Source organism: Pecten maximus, chromosome 6 (genome assembly GCF_902652985.1).
Source record: "Pecten maximus chromosome 6, xPecMax1.1, whole genome shotgun sequence".
Lineage (NCBI taxonomy): Eukaryota > Metazoa > Mollusca > Bivalvia > Pectinida > Pectinidae > Pecten > Pecten maximus.
Window position 1 is genome coordinate 33,951,976 of NC_047020.1, and position 19,176 is coordinate 33,971,151.

General features: G+C 32.5%; 1 protein-coding gene across 4 annotated transcripts; it reads right to left on the reverse strand.

Moving 5' to 3' along the window:
• Positions 1-599: 599 nt before the first annotated feature.
• Positions 600-17,699, reverse strand: LOC117329597 (protein unc-50 homolog). 4 transcript variants are annotated; one of them, XM_033887611.1, is made up of 8 exons: positions 17,662-17,699; positions 7,595-7,886; positions 6,994-7,019; positions 6,334-6,399; positions 5,797-5,917; positions 5,112-5,251; positions 4,207-4,308; positions 600-3,407 (listed from the first exon to the last, which is right to left on the reverse strand). In XM_033887611.1, the coding sequence occupies exons 2-8, from the start codon at positions 7,834-7,836 to the stop codon at positions 3,271-3,273; spliced, it is 834 nt and encodes a 277-aa protein (XP_033743502.1). In that variant the 5' UTR covers positions 7,837-7,886; positions 17,662-17,699; the 3' UTR covers positions 600-3,270. The 4 variants fall into 4 exon arrangements, with proteins under 4 accessions (XP_033743502.1, XP_033743505.1, XP_033743503.1 ...); XM_033887614.1 differs by lacking the exon at positions 17,662-17,699 and adding an exon at positions 17,522-17,651; XM_033887612.1 differs by lacking the exon at positions 17,662-17,699 and adding an exon at positions 17,338-17,472.
• Between the last annotated feature and the right edge of the window lie 1,477 nt (positions 17,700-19,176).

Here is a 19,176-nt window from a genome sequence, read left to right on the forward strand (position 1 = left end):
AGAAATAGTGATAACAAACTTCAATTGTCAAAATCCAAGATGGCTGCCTGTTGGCCATGTTGTTTTCCGATCAGCCCCAAAATGCAATATGCATAACTAGGCACCAAGGGGAACCTACATATGAAATGTGAGACAGATCCCTTCAGTACTTTCTCAGAAATAGCGGTAACAAGAATTGTTAACGGACGGAACACGGACGAAAGGCGATTTGAATAGCCCAAAAAAATCAGGGTTTTCGATTTTTATAAGATTTTAGAATGTATATGAACACTTAATTTATAGTGTTGTGGTTGTTAACTGATGTCATATGTTACTCAGAATCCTGAAACGGAGCCCCTGTGATTATACATTTGTAATATGATGTTGCATTTTTGCTACTAAAACAGTATTCATTTACAACAAATATTTCAAAATCAATTTTAGGATTTAAAGTGCACTTATACACTTTTTACTTAGAAACTTAAGTAATCTGCACTTAAACATAGTCATAGTGCTAACAAATGATTAATTTTCAGTACATGATTTATTCAACAAATTTTCTTAAAATCTATTCCTTCCGATATCACTCTAATAAAAGACAGAAAGAATGAAGAATTTTCGTCTTTTTTAAATTCAGTTTTATTTGAAATGATTAAAGAATTGACCCTCCTTTACATTGTTGCTAATTTACATATTTACAAACTGTTTACAGGGAAAGAATACATTTACAAAACTGATGTTTACAATATACATGTAATTTTGTCCAGTCATGATTTACAATCAAAGGATTACAAACTGGTAATTATGATATAAAATGCCATCATTCTGGGTTCTTACATACTCTCTATATTCACAGTTACTGTGACACTGTACACTTGTAACTCACAGGGACCTGAGAATATTTCTTACATTCTAACTGAATCTAAAAATATCCTTATATCATGAGAATATTTTTAGATACTTTAGCGGGTTAAAAATCATCTACGCTGTAACAAATTCTCATGTCTCTCATCCACTCATGAACTCATATTTATTTTGGACAAAACACTTTCAAGACTTTTATGAAGAGTTGTATGGAGAAATTTGTCACAAAATGAAAATTGTACAATCTGCTTTGAATATACTACTACATGTACTATATATATCACACAACATGTGTTGATGCCTATTGTTTTATCACATCAAGCAAATCACCAATAATATGTATCTATCACTCAACAGAACTACACACACTTAATCTCTCTCTTTAATACTTATAGCCAGAGTTTCCTCTGACCCTTACACCAGACTTGGACATTCTGACAGATGGATGTCTGGTAGGGGCCATAATCCAGACATCTATCTGTCAGAATGTCCAAGTCCAGTGTCGGGGTCAGAGGAAACTCGTCAGAATGTCCAAGTCCGGTTTCAGGGTCAGAGGAAACTCGGACTGCTATCAGATTTTAATCAATTCTTACATAAAATATTGCATTGTTAAATAGTAAACAGGGGAGGTCACCCAAGGGTCAATGCAATATGGGATTCATTAAATTCATTTAAGAATTTGATATATGACGAGCCTTTTGCCGAGTTACATTTAAAAATTATCTGACAGGTTTAATTAATTGTTTCTACCCAAACCTACTTGCAATGGGAAACTGATTAGCATGGTCAAATGTGATTAAATCTAACAAACATAAAACAGGCAATGATGAAACCCACAAAACAATGCAGATATATCCGTATCTCAAAGTCCAAAGTCTATAAAACCACTACTGGTACTATTAAAATTCAGCATAGCAAATATAACATTAAAGTTTCTCTCAAGGTATGGCCTGGGCTAATCTAAAATAGGTTGGAATTTTTCATTTTTTTTTTTGTCAGAGTGCAAAAGTTTCCTGTCATGAAACTTAGGTTTCACAAACAAAAATGTAGATAACTGTTGTAGCTACAGTCATGGTATAACTTTGATAATCATGTCTCACAATCGAAGTAACAGAAAACTTAGTTAATACATGTACACACATGTACGGGTCATAGAATTATTTACGTCATAAATGCATATGCAGTATCAACACTGACATTTTGTCATAGACAGAAAAGAAGTCTTCTAATCTCTCTCAAGATGTCTGATCGTCAGAAACTATGACAATAGTTCATCCCCTTGAGTGTGAGATAAGGAGATATCAACATGAGGAGGAAGATTCTTAAGATGCCAAAGACGAGGTCTTAAGAATCTTACCACGAAGGTTGATATCCCGTCTCACTCCCAAGGGATGAATGATTATTTTTCTCTTACCCTGCTAACATCCTAATATGTATCTAATAATGTTATAAAAATGAAAGACAGTTTGACATGACATTATTGGTTTGTGGATCCGATATGATATGATTGAATTGTTTTGTTCCCATGATGTCATAAAATTGTTGAGAATGTTCAAAATGAATGTGTACATGTAGCTTGTCTCAACCCTTCAGTAAAATAAGAATATCTCACAACAGTAAAGTTGTGAATATCCCTGTACAGGGTAAGAGAAAACTGGTCCAACAGCGATGTGATATAAGCTGTAATATGGAGCTTGTGATGAGGAGACTATATATATGTTCTCATCATGTCAGTTCGGACAAAGGAGACAGGGTATATGGAATAACATGTTGATATAAACTAAATGGGGCACTTATATAAAACTGAATTTATGAAAACAATGCAACACATAATAAGCTTCAAGAAATAATATGAAAATGTTTTATGAATCTTTCTTCCATAAGCTTTTAGTCTTGCAAAAATATTACACTCATTATTTTGCAGTCTTTCATATACATACATTTATCTAAAGGAAAGGCTGTCGAAACTAAAATTGAAAGTATACATTCTCGCTATCACACACCACTGGAAAATAAATATTTTTGAATTCTATCTTTGTTTACAAACTAAGAGAAATTTGGGGGGGATAAAATGTTTCTCTCTTTCCTTTACGATGTATCATGTAATCTACTGAATGTAATAGGTTGACACACTGTTTACAAAATGTTCCACCAGGTGGTGCTGTATGACCTGTGACACACTGTTTGCACATTACTCCACCAGGTGGCGCTGTGTAGCCTATGTGACATGCTGTATACAAAATGTACCACCAGGTGGTGCTGTACATGTTCAGCCTTTGTGACACACATTATACACAATACTCCACTAGATGGCACTGCCTGACCTTTGTGACACACAGTATACATAAAACTCCACCAGATGGCGCTGTTTGACCTATGTGACACACTTTACAGTACACAATTATCCACCAGGTGGCGTTGTGCTGCCTAATTGACCCGGTAGTGATAGAAGTTACAAAGGCCTCTACTGAAGTTCCAACCAATCACAAGTGAGAGAATGTACAATAGCACTACCCCTGTCAGGGGGAATAACAATGTCCGTGTGTTTCTCAAAAACGGGAGGGCTGAAAATAAAGAACAAAAAAAAATTATGAATAATGATAATAACACTTTCTAGTCCAAGGGAGGTAATTTTAAGAACTTCAACAAAACATGTTTGCTTGATAATGGATTGTCATCTACTTCAAATCAAACAAATTATATGTATATGTACATGAAGTCATCCTCGATCAATACTCCAGGGATTACATTCACTTTCACTCTCTACATCCCTGGAAAATGCCATGGCTAAATCAAGACTTATGACCAGCTACATGTATTTGATTGGTGTCAAGAAAAAGATCCTGACCAATCACTAACCACAATTACTGATACATTTGACTGTGTACATTACAGAAGAGCAACAACCAAGTTCAAAGCCAGTCATTTTAATAGTATGGCAACCTTGAAATTCATTTGTAATGTACTACGTATCATGTACATCAATGGCTCAAAATCATCTCTTTATATTATTCACAAGATGACAATGTCCGAGTATTCGATTTTGACAGGACATGTTCCGGAGGTGCAGAGAGTGAAGGTGGAGTATCATGTGAAATGCTCCTATACAATGTAGTTAACTGTAATTTAAAGTTAAAGATATTTTCTCTTTATTAATTAAGGAATATCGTTAGTGACCCTAAATGCAAATTAAACTGTCCAGTGTCCAGTTTTGGACTGCCCTTTTCCTTTAGATTTAAAAATTTCAACCAAATATATAAACGTGGTCACAGGTATTTCATTCATATAAACACATTATATACATACACTGGTCTGTAAACATCAGTGATAACATAAATAAACAGTCAGACGGCAGATACTCACCACTGTAGCCTAAAAATGTGATGTAGACGTAATAAAAAATGGCCACCAGCCAGAATGTGTTCCCAATTAGTAATCCTATAAAATGGTCCTGGTAAATTAAAGCTGTAAATAAAATCAGTAACGAACATATTAATTAACGAGTAATGGATTTTTAACAATGTCAAATATAAAAACTTTATAAAGATTTTCAAAGTATGGCTTTGTTGCTTGTATGTTGACTTGAATCTTTGTTATCATGTTTCATATAACTTTAACCCTGGTATATAATAGCCGGCAGTCGCAATATATGACTGCTAGAGAGATCTTCTATTTACCTCAATCAGTTGAGCACAAGTCTTGTATTAAAAGCATGAGGTCCTGGGTTTGATCCCTAGCGGAGACAGTACTTTAAATTTAATTAATTAAGTGCTCTGTTATATTGGCATGCATGGAGGGACCTGGGAAAACTACTCGGACTTGCTCCACAAGCATCACTTTTACTTTTTTCTGGAAAGGATGTATGTTGGCAACCCTGGTAAATACTAGCCACAATATACCGCTCAGCTAGAGAGATTTTTTCTCTTTAGCTCACTCAGTTGAGTGTAAGACTAGTAAGCCAGAGGTCCCTAGTTCGATCCCTAGCAGTGGCAGTGATTTAAATTGAATTAATCATGTGTTCTGTTACATAACAGAGATAACATAAATCTGGTGGCAGTCAAGGAAATCCTGAATTCATGAAATCATTCAGCTGTCTGCTTGCAGATAAAACTAACTTAATGGACAAAGAATATATAATTTTCTTTTGGACAAGTTATGTTACAGTTTCCATAAAGACAAAAATATCACTTTACTTCTACATGTATACAAAAACTACAAGTTTACCTGGGACATATTTGTTGATGAACAATGTGTTTCAGTTTACTTACGGACAAGGAATATCAGCTGGAACAGGTGAAGTATCATTAGAAGAGGAAAGAAAGCATTAAGATGGACGTCAAATGCATATGCCCACTCCACATCTTGTCCCCGGGGAGGGGCAAGAATCATATACTTATTGGTGATAAACCTGTCGGAGAAATCATCAAAATGGTACCTTACAAACTGACAACGTACATAACAATCATATACTTATTGGTGATAAACTTGTCAGGGAAATCATCAAAATTGGTTCCGTAACACACTTACAATGTACATAACATTTCAAAAGAACAGTTAATAAGAAAATATGTGGGAAATGGTAAACTTGGTGGATTATATTCATTACTTTATTAAAGATCATATTTCATCAATAGTGTCTTAGTATTATAATGTCGATAAAGGCTGGCTCTCACTATTATGTTTGTAAGTATTATCATTTTTTATCACTTTGTACTGTGATATTTGACACTTTATCAAAATATATTTTATTGTACTATTATTTTATTTTCTTTTTTTATACTGCAGATAAAATTTTGATATGATTATTTTACATTTTCTTTCCATTTACCTGAATCTATGTTAAAAAGTATAAAATGCAATAAAACATCAAACTAATGAGTCATTGGTTTTTTTCCCAAAAGTATGAAGAAAAGATTCATGAATGCATTAAATGACAAAGGCAATCACCCTTACCAGAATAATGTTGCTATAAGCAGACCCACTCCGACACAGTCCACAAACACAACCCACAGTATAAACTTGATGAATCCCACAAAGGTCAGTCCTAGTACCAGTGCAAATCCTATGGATGATGCTGGTGAAGTGAAAGGTAAAAAGACGTTCAACAATAATATAAAACATCAGGTAAACATCTCACCCTTTATTAACAATTATATAGGTATTAAACACAGAATTTCTGATACATAACAAAAGTGTTTTTTAAAGGTGCAGACTTGACATGGTACAATTAATCACTATTTTTGAGGGAAATACCAGGTTTTTTAACCTAACATCAGTAAAGTTTGAAACTTGAAAAGTTTGAATATTATATATACAATCTCCAGATAATTACCCAGTCACCTGCAGTCCAAATGGTTGGAAAGTATTATCAGAACAATATGGTATGTTTACTGCTAAGCTGCATTATCATTTATAAGAACTATTAATGCCTTGTTAAGACAGTTCACTAAATAAGTGTATGATACATCAACACAATTTTCTGATACTTACCAACCAACCAAAAACTCAACAGTACCAGGAATGCTGGATCGTCTCTGGCCCACTGATCTTTGGTGTCTGTAATTAGAAGTGTACTTCAAAATTATCTTCATTATATTAATGAATATAGTTCTTCACTATTTTCCTATAAGTTGTCCTACTATGCCACAATCTACAAGCACATCTTCAGTATAAACAGTTTAAAACAAAAAAAAGTCATGACTATTATTTCAGCAAACTGAATTCATTTAACTTCATTCTTTTTTTGTCTCTTTCTTTCTTTCTTCTTTCTTTTTTTTTTTTTTTTTTTTCTTTATTTTTTTCTTCATATTTTTGCAAATATTTTCAAGATGTCTACGGATTATAGAAGCTTTACACTTGTAAACCATTCAATGTTTGTAATTTACATTTTGTGTGTATGTATATGCTTACATAATTATTTACTGGGGTTACATCTTCTACAAAGTTACCAGTAAGTAAACTTAGATTGATAGAGCAAGAATTTTGCTGTGCCACAGTGGTAGATGAAAGATCACAGGCCATGGATGTCAAAGATGAAAAGTAAGTTAGCGCGCACCTGGTGATGGTGGTAGTTGATTAGAAACCTATATATATCACCAGCTTTACAGTTAGTAACATTGTTGATTTCATTAACATGAAATAGATACTTACATTTTCTATACTGAAAGTTTCTATACCTGTAAAATAAATTGACAAAGGTGTAAATTTACATTCAATATCTGAAATATCAATAATTAAACATCTAATAATAAGTTAACACAATATTCTAATATTCGAGATATTAATGAAAATGTCAAAGAAAATATTACTGTTTTATGCAACAAATACTCTTTAGAGATGACCAGACTATTGGTTATGTACACCATGTATCGATGTTAGATACCTAGTCACACATAGAGTTTGGATAATTATCATCATTCAATAAGGTTTAATTTGCACCTGATTATGGAATTCAGACATTGATTGTGATAATTTTTCTTTTCTATTTTGTTTTCAGGTTAAAGAGCAATTGCAAACATGATATCATGTAAACTGTATCATAGATCTATGTGAACATTTTCCATATCAAACAACTTTTAAACACAGAAAATGACAAAATATTTTGATTTTCATAATAATCATGTATATAACAAAAATTCATTGATTCATATATCATTAACTGGTATTAAACCACGATTGCTATGAAAATGAAAAACAAAATAATTACTAACTTGTCCTGCAATGATCAAACGTAAAGACATGGTTTACTTACACTTTTTGTGGGGATACAAACAAGTAGACCATTTGCCAAAATGCATATTCAAAGTCCATCTGACGAAATTTAAACAAGCGTTTAAGATATTTTTGTCTCTTTGCTGAGGCTGTAAGCCTACTTTCATTTTTTGAATCCTGTCTAGAAAGCCTTGATCTGTTTCCATCATTATCCTGGCTAAATGATGATCCAATCGAAGACGTTGGTGATGTGGGTGGAGAAAATCTACTTGTGTCTGCCATTGTTTAACTTGTCAGCCAACTCTTAATAGATCATCTCTGGATAATCATGTCTGGAGATAATAAAGAAATATTCTTATAAAATTGTTCAAAGTCCTAACTGCCCTTCAGTACATGTACAAGCCACCCTTGTAAAAATATTAGCTAAATTTTTTTTTTACTATAACTTTCCTCCATTTTTTAACATAACAGCTAAGAAAACCAATGCAATATCTTTGGTTTCTACACACTTTAAAGTCATATACATGTACAAATAAATTACCAGCCAAATGGCAAAAATTGTAAATTATTCACTGTTCACTGATATAGTACTCAACAAATTACACTACATTTGACAAAAAGGTCTGTCCAACAAAATGCATAATGCCAATAGTGCTAGTGCCAGAGTTTGGGCTACTTATAAACTTGTAACAGAAAAGTGAGTAGAGCAGCTAGATGCCTCTACCAGGGATCAAACCAACAACACACCGCCTGCCAGTCCACCACTCTACAGATTGCAGCTAAAAGGAAATATTGAATCCCCCTAGGTAAGAAGATGACAATATTACTATGTACACTTACACTTTTAACAATTATAGCTATATAGCCTGCCACATAGGGATTCAATAGCGAGTCAACCCAAACCTTGGGTCAAATATGCAGCAAAAATTTTCCTGGTACACAACATTTGCATGCCATACATCAAGCTGACTCTTCACATATTAGGTGTATGTATTATATACTACGTATACATGTATACCCTGTCTCAAAAAATTGAATATCACAGGATGCCAATTCTTATGATGAAGTAAAATGTGAACACTTTTAAATATAGCTGGATAATAACTGGAAAAATCAAGAAATACTGTACAATTTTAAAGCTACATACAATCAAGTGATGTTACTTGTAGCAAAATCTATATCTGTGTCCATAAATTTTATATAATGTGATTTCCATCCTTCACCAAAAAAATAAATCTAATCTAAAGAAAACATGCAAAAAATGTGTATGGCCTTATTATCCAGACCAGTTTGTTGCCATGATCCGGTAACAGTTTTATGAATCGGATCTACTTTGGTAGCTATATATTAACCCTATAGCGGTTGGGGTATTTACCGAAACGGACCGAAACGGAGATGGAATTACCGAAACGGAGGAAAATGGGGCTTAATTTAGCATTCTTTTCAGAGAACGGACCCGAATATATATTCTACAGTGCCTAACTGTGTCATATGTAAAATATCGGGGGTTTATTTGACCGAGAAGTATTTTAATTCGATTTTTTAATCATTCGCGATTAGCGGCCCGATTGTCGTCCGGGTTGCATTACCGAAATGGCCGATAATGGACCCGAAATCGATATTTTTACAAGAGAATGGACCAAATATTGTATTATTTGGTGTGTATAGATGTCAGAGGTAAAATATGTTTTATTTATTTTGCCTAGAAGTATTTAAAAATAATTATTAAAATACCCGATTGATGGCCCAATTTTCGATTGAGACGAACTACCGAAATGGAATTAAATTTACCTGAAATTATCTGTTTTTGAAGAGAAAGGACCCAAAATATTATTCTTCAGTAGATAATTGAATAATGTATGAAATATGAGGGGTTTATTTAACCTGGAAATGTTTGAATTTATTTTTTAAAAAACCTCGCGATGTCACATTCAGATTGTAAACAGAGTCGCTCGCATAGGGCGTGAGTAAAAGAAAGAGCCGGAAAACGGAAATCCGGATTATCTAAAAACATGCAAAAATACTTATAAATTTAGTTATAATTAATAAAAGGATTTCTTATTCTTTATAGGTTTTTAACAGAAATACCGTGTTTGATTCTCTAAGTAAAATTGTTGTGGAACCTTTGGTAATTTTTAAAACAATTTATAAAAATAGTGATTTTTTTATTCTCGCCAATCCATATTTCAAACTTGAAGTAATTAATGAATTGAATTGAAGTCAAGGCAATGAATTAATATTTTTCCTATTATTTTTTAATAAACTGCAAAAAAGTGTCCAGATGACTTTTTGTGCCATGCTGTCACAAAATTTCCATTATAATTCTAAAATCAAAAATTAATATAAAAATATGATAGCCTGTCAAAAAAAAGCGACTGTAGTCTACAGTAATCCCAATCATTCAGTGGATAGTGGTACATATATAGGCCTATGCATATTTCTGTAATATGAACAGATCTTTTTTCTTATAACTTTAGAATGATCGAATGTTATCAAATTTAGATTAAGTCTCATCAAGAACAATAAGTGGATTATTGAATTCTAAATGAAATCAACATGTCAGTGTAACTTCAGCAAAAATTCATTATTGTTAAAAATCAGATCCATGAATAATATCTATTCTAAAAAAATCAACAGAATATTCATAATCCATCAGCTGTATACATGTACATGTATATAACAAGAGATCCCAGAGGGATCTACGCATCCACCATTGAGATTGATCTCTTTTCTACTTTTCCATTACTTTAATTCTTTTAATTATATGGGAAACCTACATATGAAGTCTAAGTTAGATCTTAAGAAAAACTTTTGGAAAAGTATCAATAACGGATTTAACTGTCGATACGTATGGTGGGCTGGCTGCCTTTAAGACATTTTGTTTTCCTGATCAGACTCAAAGATAAATAGGTAAAAGTAGGGAACAAGGGAATTTGTTAGACAGTACTTTTCAAAAAATGGGAATTATAAGGAATTGTTTATGTACATGTACTTCCGTCTGATGATGGTGAGCAAAAATCTTTATACTGTAGGTTTTCTTTTTTTATGAATAAATTACTTAAAACATTCTGTCTTTTTTAAGATATAGGAAATATCTAGCTGCTTCTAACTAAGTGTATAAGTAGTGATGATATGATGATTAGATTAAAAACCCAATTCTTCACAAATCTTTACTAATAAGTTAAAACTCTTAATTCTTGAACCCATATATAGACCTTAATTTTTAACTTGTTAAACTTTAAAAATTTTAGTTCCATATTTGAGATGCCTCAATATCTAAATTAATGAACATATTGTTCAAATAAAAATGTTAATAGTCAAAATCCTGATATTTTAAGATAATTCAAACATACTCATTTGACGATGAGGAAATTTAAATGTCATCACGTGATGATTTATGATTAAAATTCTTAATTTCCAGACACTTAAATTCTTAAATCTTAAACAAAATAAACTCCAGATTTTGGACAGGGGAGATGATGCAGGTGTAGAAGAAATGACAGTCATGGAATCTGCTGCAAAACATCTTATAGGTTGATCATACTCTATTAAATTCCTGAATATTCAAAAAAAAAATCAAACATCATCATTTGATGTTCAAAAATTCAAACTCTCATTTCCTTAGGCACTTATATACTCCTAACGTTGGAAGGATCCTGTCACCAAATCAGAAAACCTTAAATCCTAGACATACTTAACTCCTAATATTGGATTGATCATGCCATTTATTAAATTTAGAATTTTTCACTCATAATCCCATAAATATTAAACTTTTAACTGCTAATATTGGACAGAGGAAAGAATATTCTTCTTCTTCTTTTTCTTCTTCTTGACTTCTTTTTCTTCTTCTTCCATAAAGTAGAGGGATACAAATCCTTAATGGCTGCAGAATGAGCATATCTTACATAATGAAGGGGGTATACAAATTCTACAGCTACTTTATATATATATAAATTGGGCATATCTTACAGAAGTTAAGGGGATACAAATCCTATGGCTATAGAAATGAGCATTTCATATGATAAAGATATGATAGAATTTACTGATTTTCTTGGATATCTTTACCTCCATATTTTCTGCATGTTATAGCAAATGCATGTAATAGCAAAGGAAGTCAGACAATTTGCAAATATCTACCATATACAAGAGGCCCAGAGAGCCTGTATCACTCACCTGGTTTCATGAGATATGAAACAAGAATGATGCTTCAGTATATTTGTCGCTGGTATTGCTATGTCAATATATATCATCAGCATTTTATATGGGTACATGTACATTGGTTTTATTTCAATACTAAAAATGCCAAAAAGTGCATTAATCCATGAAATGAAATTGACTTTTGGCGCGACCCCATAGGGATGCTACCACACAAATGCGAGTGATATCCATTGTTAAGTTTCAGAGAAGATCTTGTTAAGACTAATTGACCCCTTTTAACCCTGCCCTCTGCCCCCTCGGGGGTCAGCTCCTTCCTTTATACAATTTTGAATCTCTACCCCTATATGATGCTACCAGTCAAACCATTGCTAAGTTTCAGAGAATAATTTGTTAAAATCAATTAAGCCAAATTTACCCCTTTCTGATCAGCGGTTACGAAGAAGAAGTCAATTGTTGACGGACGGACAGACGACGGATGCCACGGTAAGGCATAAGCTCACCTTGGTCCTTTGGACCAGGTGAGCTAATAAGGAATAAAGAAATCAGAGTATTTCATAACATATGAAATAAGTTAAAGTTTTTAGGTCAGGTCAGGATGACTTATGGCATGCATCGATCGTGCTCCATCCATGGTCCGCCGTTAGAATTTTTCTTTCAAAACCCTACTCCTCCTTAACCCCAAAGACAGTGTTTTATTTCCAGAAACACCGTTGGGGAAGGGCAGTTATATTTTATATAAATGAGGCTAGTGTGATTAGGGCCTGATTGGTGGGGCCCCAAAAGGGAAACTTTGCTGTTGTTTTGCTTTAAAACCCTACTCCTCCTAAAGTGCTTAGTGGATTACAACCAAATTTTGTACTGAAACATCATAAGGGGATGGCAAAAACATGATTTTTTATAAATGGAGTGACCCTTGGGGACGGGGTACGGACAAAAGAAAAACCTTGGACAATAGCCCTTTTGTAAAACAGAAAAAGTATGGGTTCGTAACTGTTACTAAATGTATGAGTAGTCCTTATCACCTTTACATATTGAGCATAAAAGAACAAAGAAAATAAGACCATTTGCTTGAATTTCTTGAGTCAATCAAACCCCAAAGCAATTCAGAATTTGATATTTGTTCGATGATGAATTGTAACATTTTACTGAATATCTGAAATATCCTTGATATCTTTACTTATTTATGTTCTACATGTAAGAATGAAGGAAATAAGGCCTTTTGTAGTCATTTAACTGAAGAAATGGAAACAATTCTATATTTCATAATATCAGAGTTTTTTGTTCTGAATGCATCAAACAGAATTGCAAAAGTTTACTAAATATCTGAGCCATCCTTCATATCTACATCATCTCTACAAATAAAGATTTTCCATGTTACATGGTACTAGGTGTAAGATATTCCAGTTATTATAAGTTATTTATGATAATTTAACAACTATTAAAATCTAAAACTATAATTTAATTGCCTGTCTATACTTAAGTTTCTAAACTTCTAAAGTATATGGACAAATAAACTGGCCCTCAATAAACAATTCTTGTTATCGCTATTTCAGAAATCATCATAAGTACAGAAGGGATCTTTCTCAAAATATCTACCCCCATTGATCACGATAATTACACCCTTGTAAAGTACATATCTACCCCAATTGATTATTACACATCCTACATATATACCCCATTGAATATTACATCCATGTAAAGTACATATCAACCCCCTTTGATTCATAGAATATTACATAATTTCCATTAACCGAGCAGTTCGAAAAAAAAAGACAGATAGAACGAAGAGAGGCAATTTTTTTTTATCTTATAACCTATGATAAACTGAAATATATACATTCAACAATTCAAGTACAATATTTTTAACTAAGTGTCAGATATTTTCCTAAATTATTCATTTCATTTATATTCTGAGTAGTAACCAAACCATCATATCAGGTCTGGTATAAGTTCTGGCATTGAAATCTCCAGTTATGTACACATTAATACATTTTTGTATTTGATTTATAATTACCACAGGTAGTTGTGGAATATTGCAAAATTTGAAATAAGTCTTATTTTAGAGTTATTTTTGGAGAAAACACTGATTTCAGGTGCAAAATAGCAAACCACAAACAAGCTATGTTTTAGATTTTCTTCAAATTTTTACCATTACGCTATCATGTATATTTTCAACTAAAGACATCTTACTTTTTAGCAGTTTTCAGGGCATCCAGTTGACCCTTGACTTTTAGCAATTTCAGAAGTCAAATCACTATTTCTAAGAAATCTGAAGGGTCAAAACATATGTCAAATAGACATGTCCCTTCAAACCCAAGAGTCAGATCTCTGTTTGGGGAGTCAAAAATATACTCTCAAGGGTCTACTGGATGCCCTGGTTTTATAGAAGATATTTTATATTACTTTCATCAAAACCAGTTTTCCTTGGGAATACATATTTACAATAAACATTTAAATAAAATTCATCTTTTTCGAATAACCAGCATTCACTTAAACATATATTGTAATAAATGGCAATTATAGATAATCACTTCTTCTTGATAGCTACTGGAGGATTATATCCAAAAGGGGTCAGTTTTATATAATTGATATAAACAACTTCTGCTCTGAAACTCAGCAATGGATATCACTCATATTTGCCTGGTAGCATCACTATGGGGCCTGGGTGGGGATTCAAAATTGTACAAATGGTGGGGCTGCCCCCAAGGGGTCTGAGGGGCGTGGCCAAAAGGGGTCAATTTGGCTCTCTTAATATAAACGACTTCTTCTCTGAAACCAAGCAAGGGATATCGCTCATATTTGCCTAGTATTACGTAACATCCTTTTGGGTAGGGATTCAAAATTTTATAAAGGAAGCAACTGACCCCCACTCCCCCCGGGGTGCAGAGGGCGGGGTCAAAAGGGCTCAATTGGTTTAAGCAACTTCTTTTCTGAAACTAAGCAATGGATATCACTCACATTTGTGTGGTAGCATCCCTATGGGGTTGTGCCAAAAGTTAATTTTATTTCATGGATTAATGTATTTTTTGATATAAAATCCTCACGTACCCATATAAAATGCCTATGATATATTGACATAGCAATACCTGCGACAAATATATTTAATCATCATTCTTGTTTCATATCTCATGAAATCCAGGTGAGCGATACAGGCCCTCTGGGCCTCTTGTTTTTAAAGTGCTTGTTGGTATTAAATATGAGTATACAGACATGTTTGCGTGAAATAGTTGTTTGAAATCTTTATTGTATTTTATTCCAATTATGGGTTTTATGCATTAACTGTGCTTGTTTTAAAATCAGTTATACAATATATATTACATTATTTGTTCACACAAAAAGTTGATTTATTTTTTTCATAAGTGTTTAAGCTTTTAACATATTTTGAGGGGAATATTTTCTATCATCCTATGTTAACTATATAAGGCTAACTGCATGTTAGAAGCATTGTTTTCTTGTGTAACTGTTATATATATATTCCAATGAAATTTACATTATAACTTTTTCTCTTTGTGCTTATCACTTTGTCCATGCATACCTATATACAACTGATATTATATTGCACATTTGTTTTCTCATTTTCTTTTTTATTAAAATGTAATCTTTGTATTTTTCATTTTACTTAAAAATATACCTGTTTGTTATATGATACCTTTTTTGCAGTGAATACATGACTTTGTAAAATAATTAGTCTCCTTTTTATTATTCCAATTATGGGGTTTTATGCAAAATACAGTGCTTGCTTTAAATTTGCAGTATTACAGTGCTAAATTCATTAGTTATAGAACATATATTTTATTATCTGTTTACACTAAAGATTTATTTGAGTGATTTTCCATTAGTGGGTGAAGTTTTCAAAAAATGATATCTCACAAGGGAAACATTTATTCTATAACTTTGACTTGTTTCATATTGCCAACTGTTTATTTCATGTCTTTGCCTTTTGTGCTCAATAAAATGTGAAAAGTAATTATTTGTCTTATCTTGTTGAGGTTTCAATTATTTGGATTATAAACAATGGTTAAAGCACTAAGTTTAATTTTGTTTTCGAAAGATAATTAAAAACATAAATGCTCATGTATTATGCTACATGTTTCATTTCATTAATGAAAACTGAAATGATATCAAGTTTAAAAATTTGAATCAAAATTTTTACCAAAGATAGGTCTGAACAACAATGTCTTCTAGTGATCATCATGGGAATGAAAACGACAAGATTTATAATTATAAATGTCATATTGATATCTTCAACACAATTATTATGGTAGTTTGACCGACGTGACTGCTGAATCTATCTACATAAACTATAAACATCGGAACCATACAGAGATGAGCATTTTGTACTGACATCAAGAGTAGCAAGGGATGGCACACATTGAATGTCATATAATGTTGCATTGAAATTCTTATGAGTGGTTATAACCCTCACCTTGACTTACACTACAAAGTTAAATATTTAAAAGTTTAAAGAAATCGTTTGAAACAAATACTGAAATAAACAATGTGCACTAGATTGCAAAAATGGTCAAATCAAAATTTTTTTCATGGAAACACATATTTTGATAATAAAGCCTTACCAATTTCCCAATAAGTATAGAACGACAACACATTATACAATGCATATCATAATAATCTCATCAAATGTTCTGTAGGCGAAGAACTGTTGTAAAAAAGCATAACTTGTCCCGCAAATGTTTGTCATTTAATAATTAAAATATTGGATAAGTAAGATTTATATTGTGTACTTGATGGAATTAATTTGTGTTACTCACCCTGAACTGACATCATTCATTAATAGCTGGAAAATCTCTGATATCTTCAATAACACAAAAATGTTGAAGTCCAAATCATGTCATAAAGCAGGTGGAAGTTTTTTGTTTTTTTTTGTTTTAAATAAATATCCGGATTTCTGTTTTCCGGCTCCTTTTTTATTCATGACCAATGCGTAAACGAAAATTAGGTTGTGGTTCGGGTTTTTGGATAATGATTTTAAAATACTTCTAGAGAAAACATATCAAAAATGTTTTACATATGACTTCTTTATATACCAAAGAATACTTTATTGGGTCCATTACCCCGTAAAAATATCGGTTAAGGATCCATTATCGGCCATTTCGGTAATTCAACTATGACGGCAATGGGGTCGTGGATCGGATATTTTGATAATTATTTTTAAATACTTCAAGGCAAAATAAATAGAACATATTTTACCTCTGACATCTATACACACCAAATAATACAATATTTGGTCCATTCTCTTGTAACAATATCGATTTCGGGTCCATTATCGGCCATTTCGGTAATGCAACCCGGACGACAATCGGGTCGCTAATCGCGAATGATTAAAAAATCGAATTAAAATACTTCTCGGTCAAATAAACCCCCGATATTTTACATATGACACAGTTAGGCACTGTAGAACATATATTCGGGTCCGTTCTCTGAAAAGAATGCTAATTTAAGCCCCATTTTCCTCCGTTTCGGTAATTCCATCTCCGTTTCGGTCCGTTTCGGTAAATACCCCAACATATATTAGGTACTAGTACCGCAATCTCTATTCTAATAGACAGTGACAAGACTGGCAGCTTACCGAGTTTAGTCCCATAACAAAATCTTTGCAGAAAAAACCTTGATATCACTTCAATAACATCGCAAATTCGATTGTGAATAGGGCATTGTTTCGAGAAGAAGTAATCTATATATTATGACAAAATATCTAACGTAAATGAGTAATAATTGACTTAGTTTCGTTTACACGTTGTCAATCCAAATCACAACTTCCGCTACAAACATCCCTTCCGTTAAAATTCACCTTCTACAGCACATTCTGTTTTGCTTGTACTTGTAATAGAGCAAATGTAATAGAAGAAACAATCGTTGTTGTTTCAGTGTCTGTAAAAACGCAAATTTTGCAGTTCAAGTTGATTTACAAGTGAGTGACATTATTCTTACCTTTACCGGAAGTAGTATAGTTGGATCATCGTTGTCACAGAGATGTTTGAAAAAAGGGTTCAATCGGAACACCTTTAGAATTTTCCAATGAGAGAAAGCTTTTTTTTTAATAAAATAAAAGGGGAAACAATCGTTTTCTCTTGTACATATATTTTTATTTAATGCATGACAAAAATATAGATAAATAAAATAATTTAAAAAATTAATAAATAAATAAAAATCTTGCTGACTGCGGAGCGTCGAACTCCCGATTTTTAAAGTTTGACTGTCATTCATTTTTAAAATCGTCAATAAAATTAATCAATATCTTAATTATGTTATCTATTCACTTTAGCTAACAAATCAATATCTATATTAATGTGACACTATCCAAAATGGAATAATACCCGCAAAGGAAATAAAGGAACTTTCCCATACTTATGCAGTGTACATGACAGTGATAGCATTTTTTGAAATGTATTTTGAAAGGAACGTGCATTATGTATACATGTCCCAGATTTTGATGTGGCAACCGATGTTATCATTTATTCATGAAGCAATGTTGATCGAGTAATCAACCAAATAATATAAGATGTCGTGTATACTGTATGATATATAATAAATGATATATCTATGTAATTTGGGTAAGTACTGGATCAACATTGTTCCTTGAATAAATGATCATTTGGCTTGGCATATTTTGACATGTACGTGTACATGATAATAGTGAAGAGTAACTATTTTCAATGAAATTACGATTCAGTCGAGGGACCATTTTTTCTACTTTATTCTAACATCTACTTTTCTCTTGTAAAGTAGATAAGATATCGTATATGCTTTTAAGATATCTTATTGAAAGTTTATATATGATGATTTATTAAGGCATATTTTTATAAAATATGTTATATAATAATAATATAAGATATCTCATAAAAGATACAAGATATTTCAAACATTTTTGATAAGATATCTTATATACCCGATAGATTTGTTAATTACTGGTTCAACAGTGCTCCATTATTGAATGATAACTTGGTGTTTCCATAATTGCTGCAAGAATAATTGTCATTACGAGAAGAGACACGTTGTACCATGTACAAACAGAATACTAACATGTAAAATAAATAAACATTTTAAACAAAATATAAATGTTGAGACAAATAAAGAATTTAAGTACTAGCACAATAGGATCAGGTGTTCCGGAAGGAGAAGCGCAATGTAAATCTAGGCAAATCACAACCAGGATTATGACGGAGAGTTTTAATACTAAAACACTTTCTTTAAATTTAGTGTCTAATTGACAAAGCGATACAAGAACAAATGGACATCGTGATGCCTTCATACAGCGCTCGATCAGCAAATCTGGGTTGCGAGTTCGAAACCTACGTGGGGCAGTTGCCAGGTACTGACTGTAGGCCAGTGGTTTTTCTCTGGGTACTCCGGCTTTCCTCCACCTCCAAAACCTGGCACGTCCTTAAATGACCCTGGCTGTTAATAGGACGTAAAACAAAACAAAAAAACCCCAAAAAAACCCCA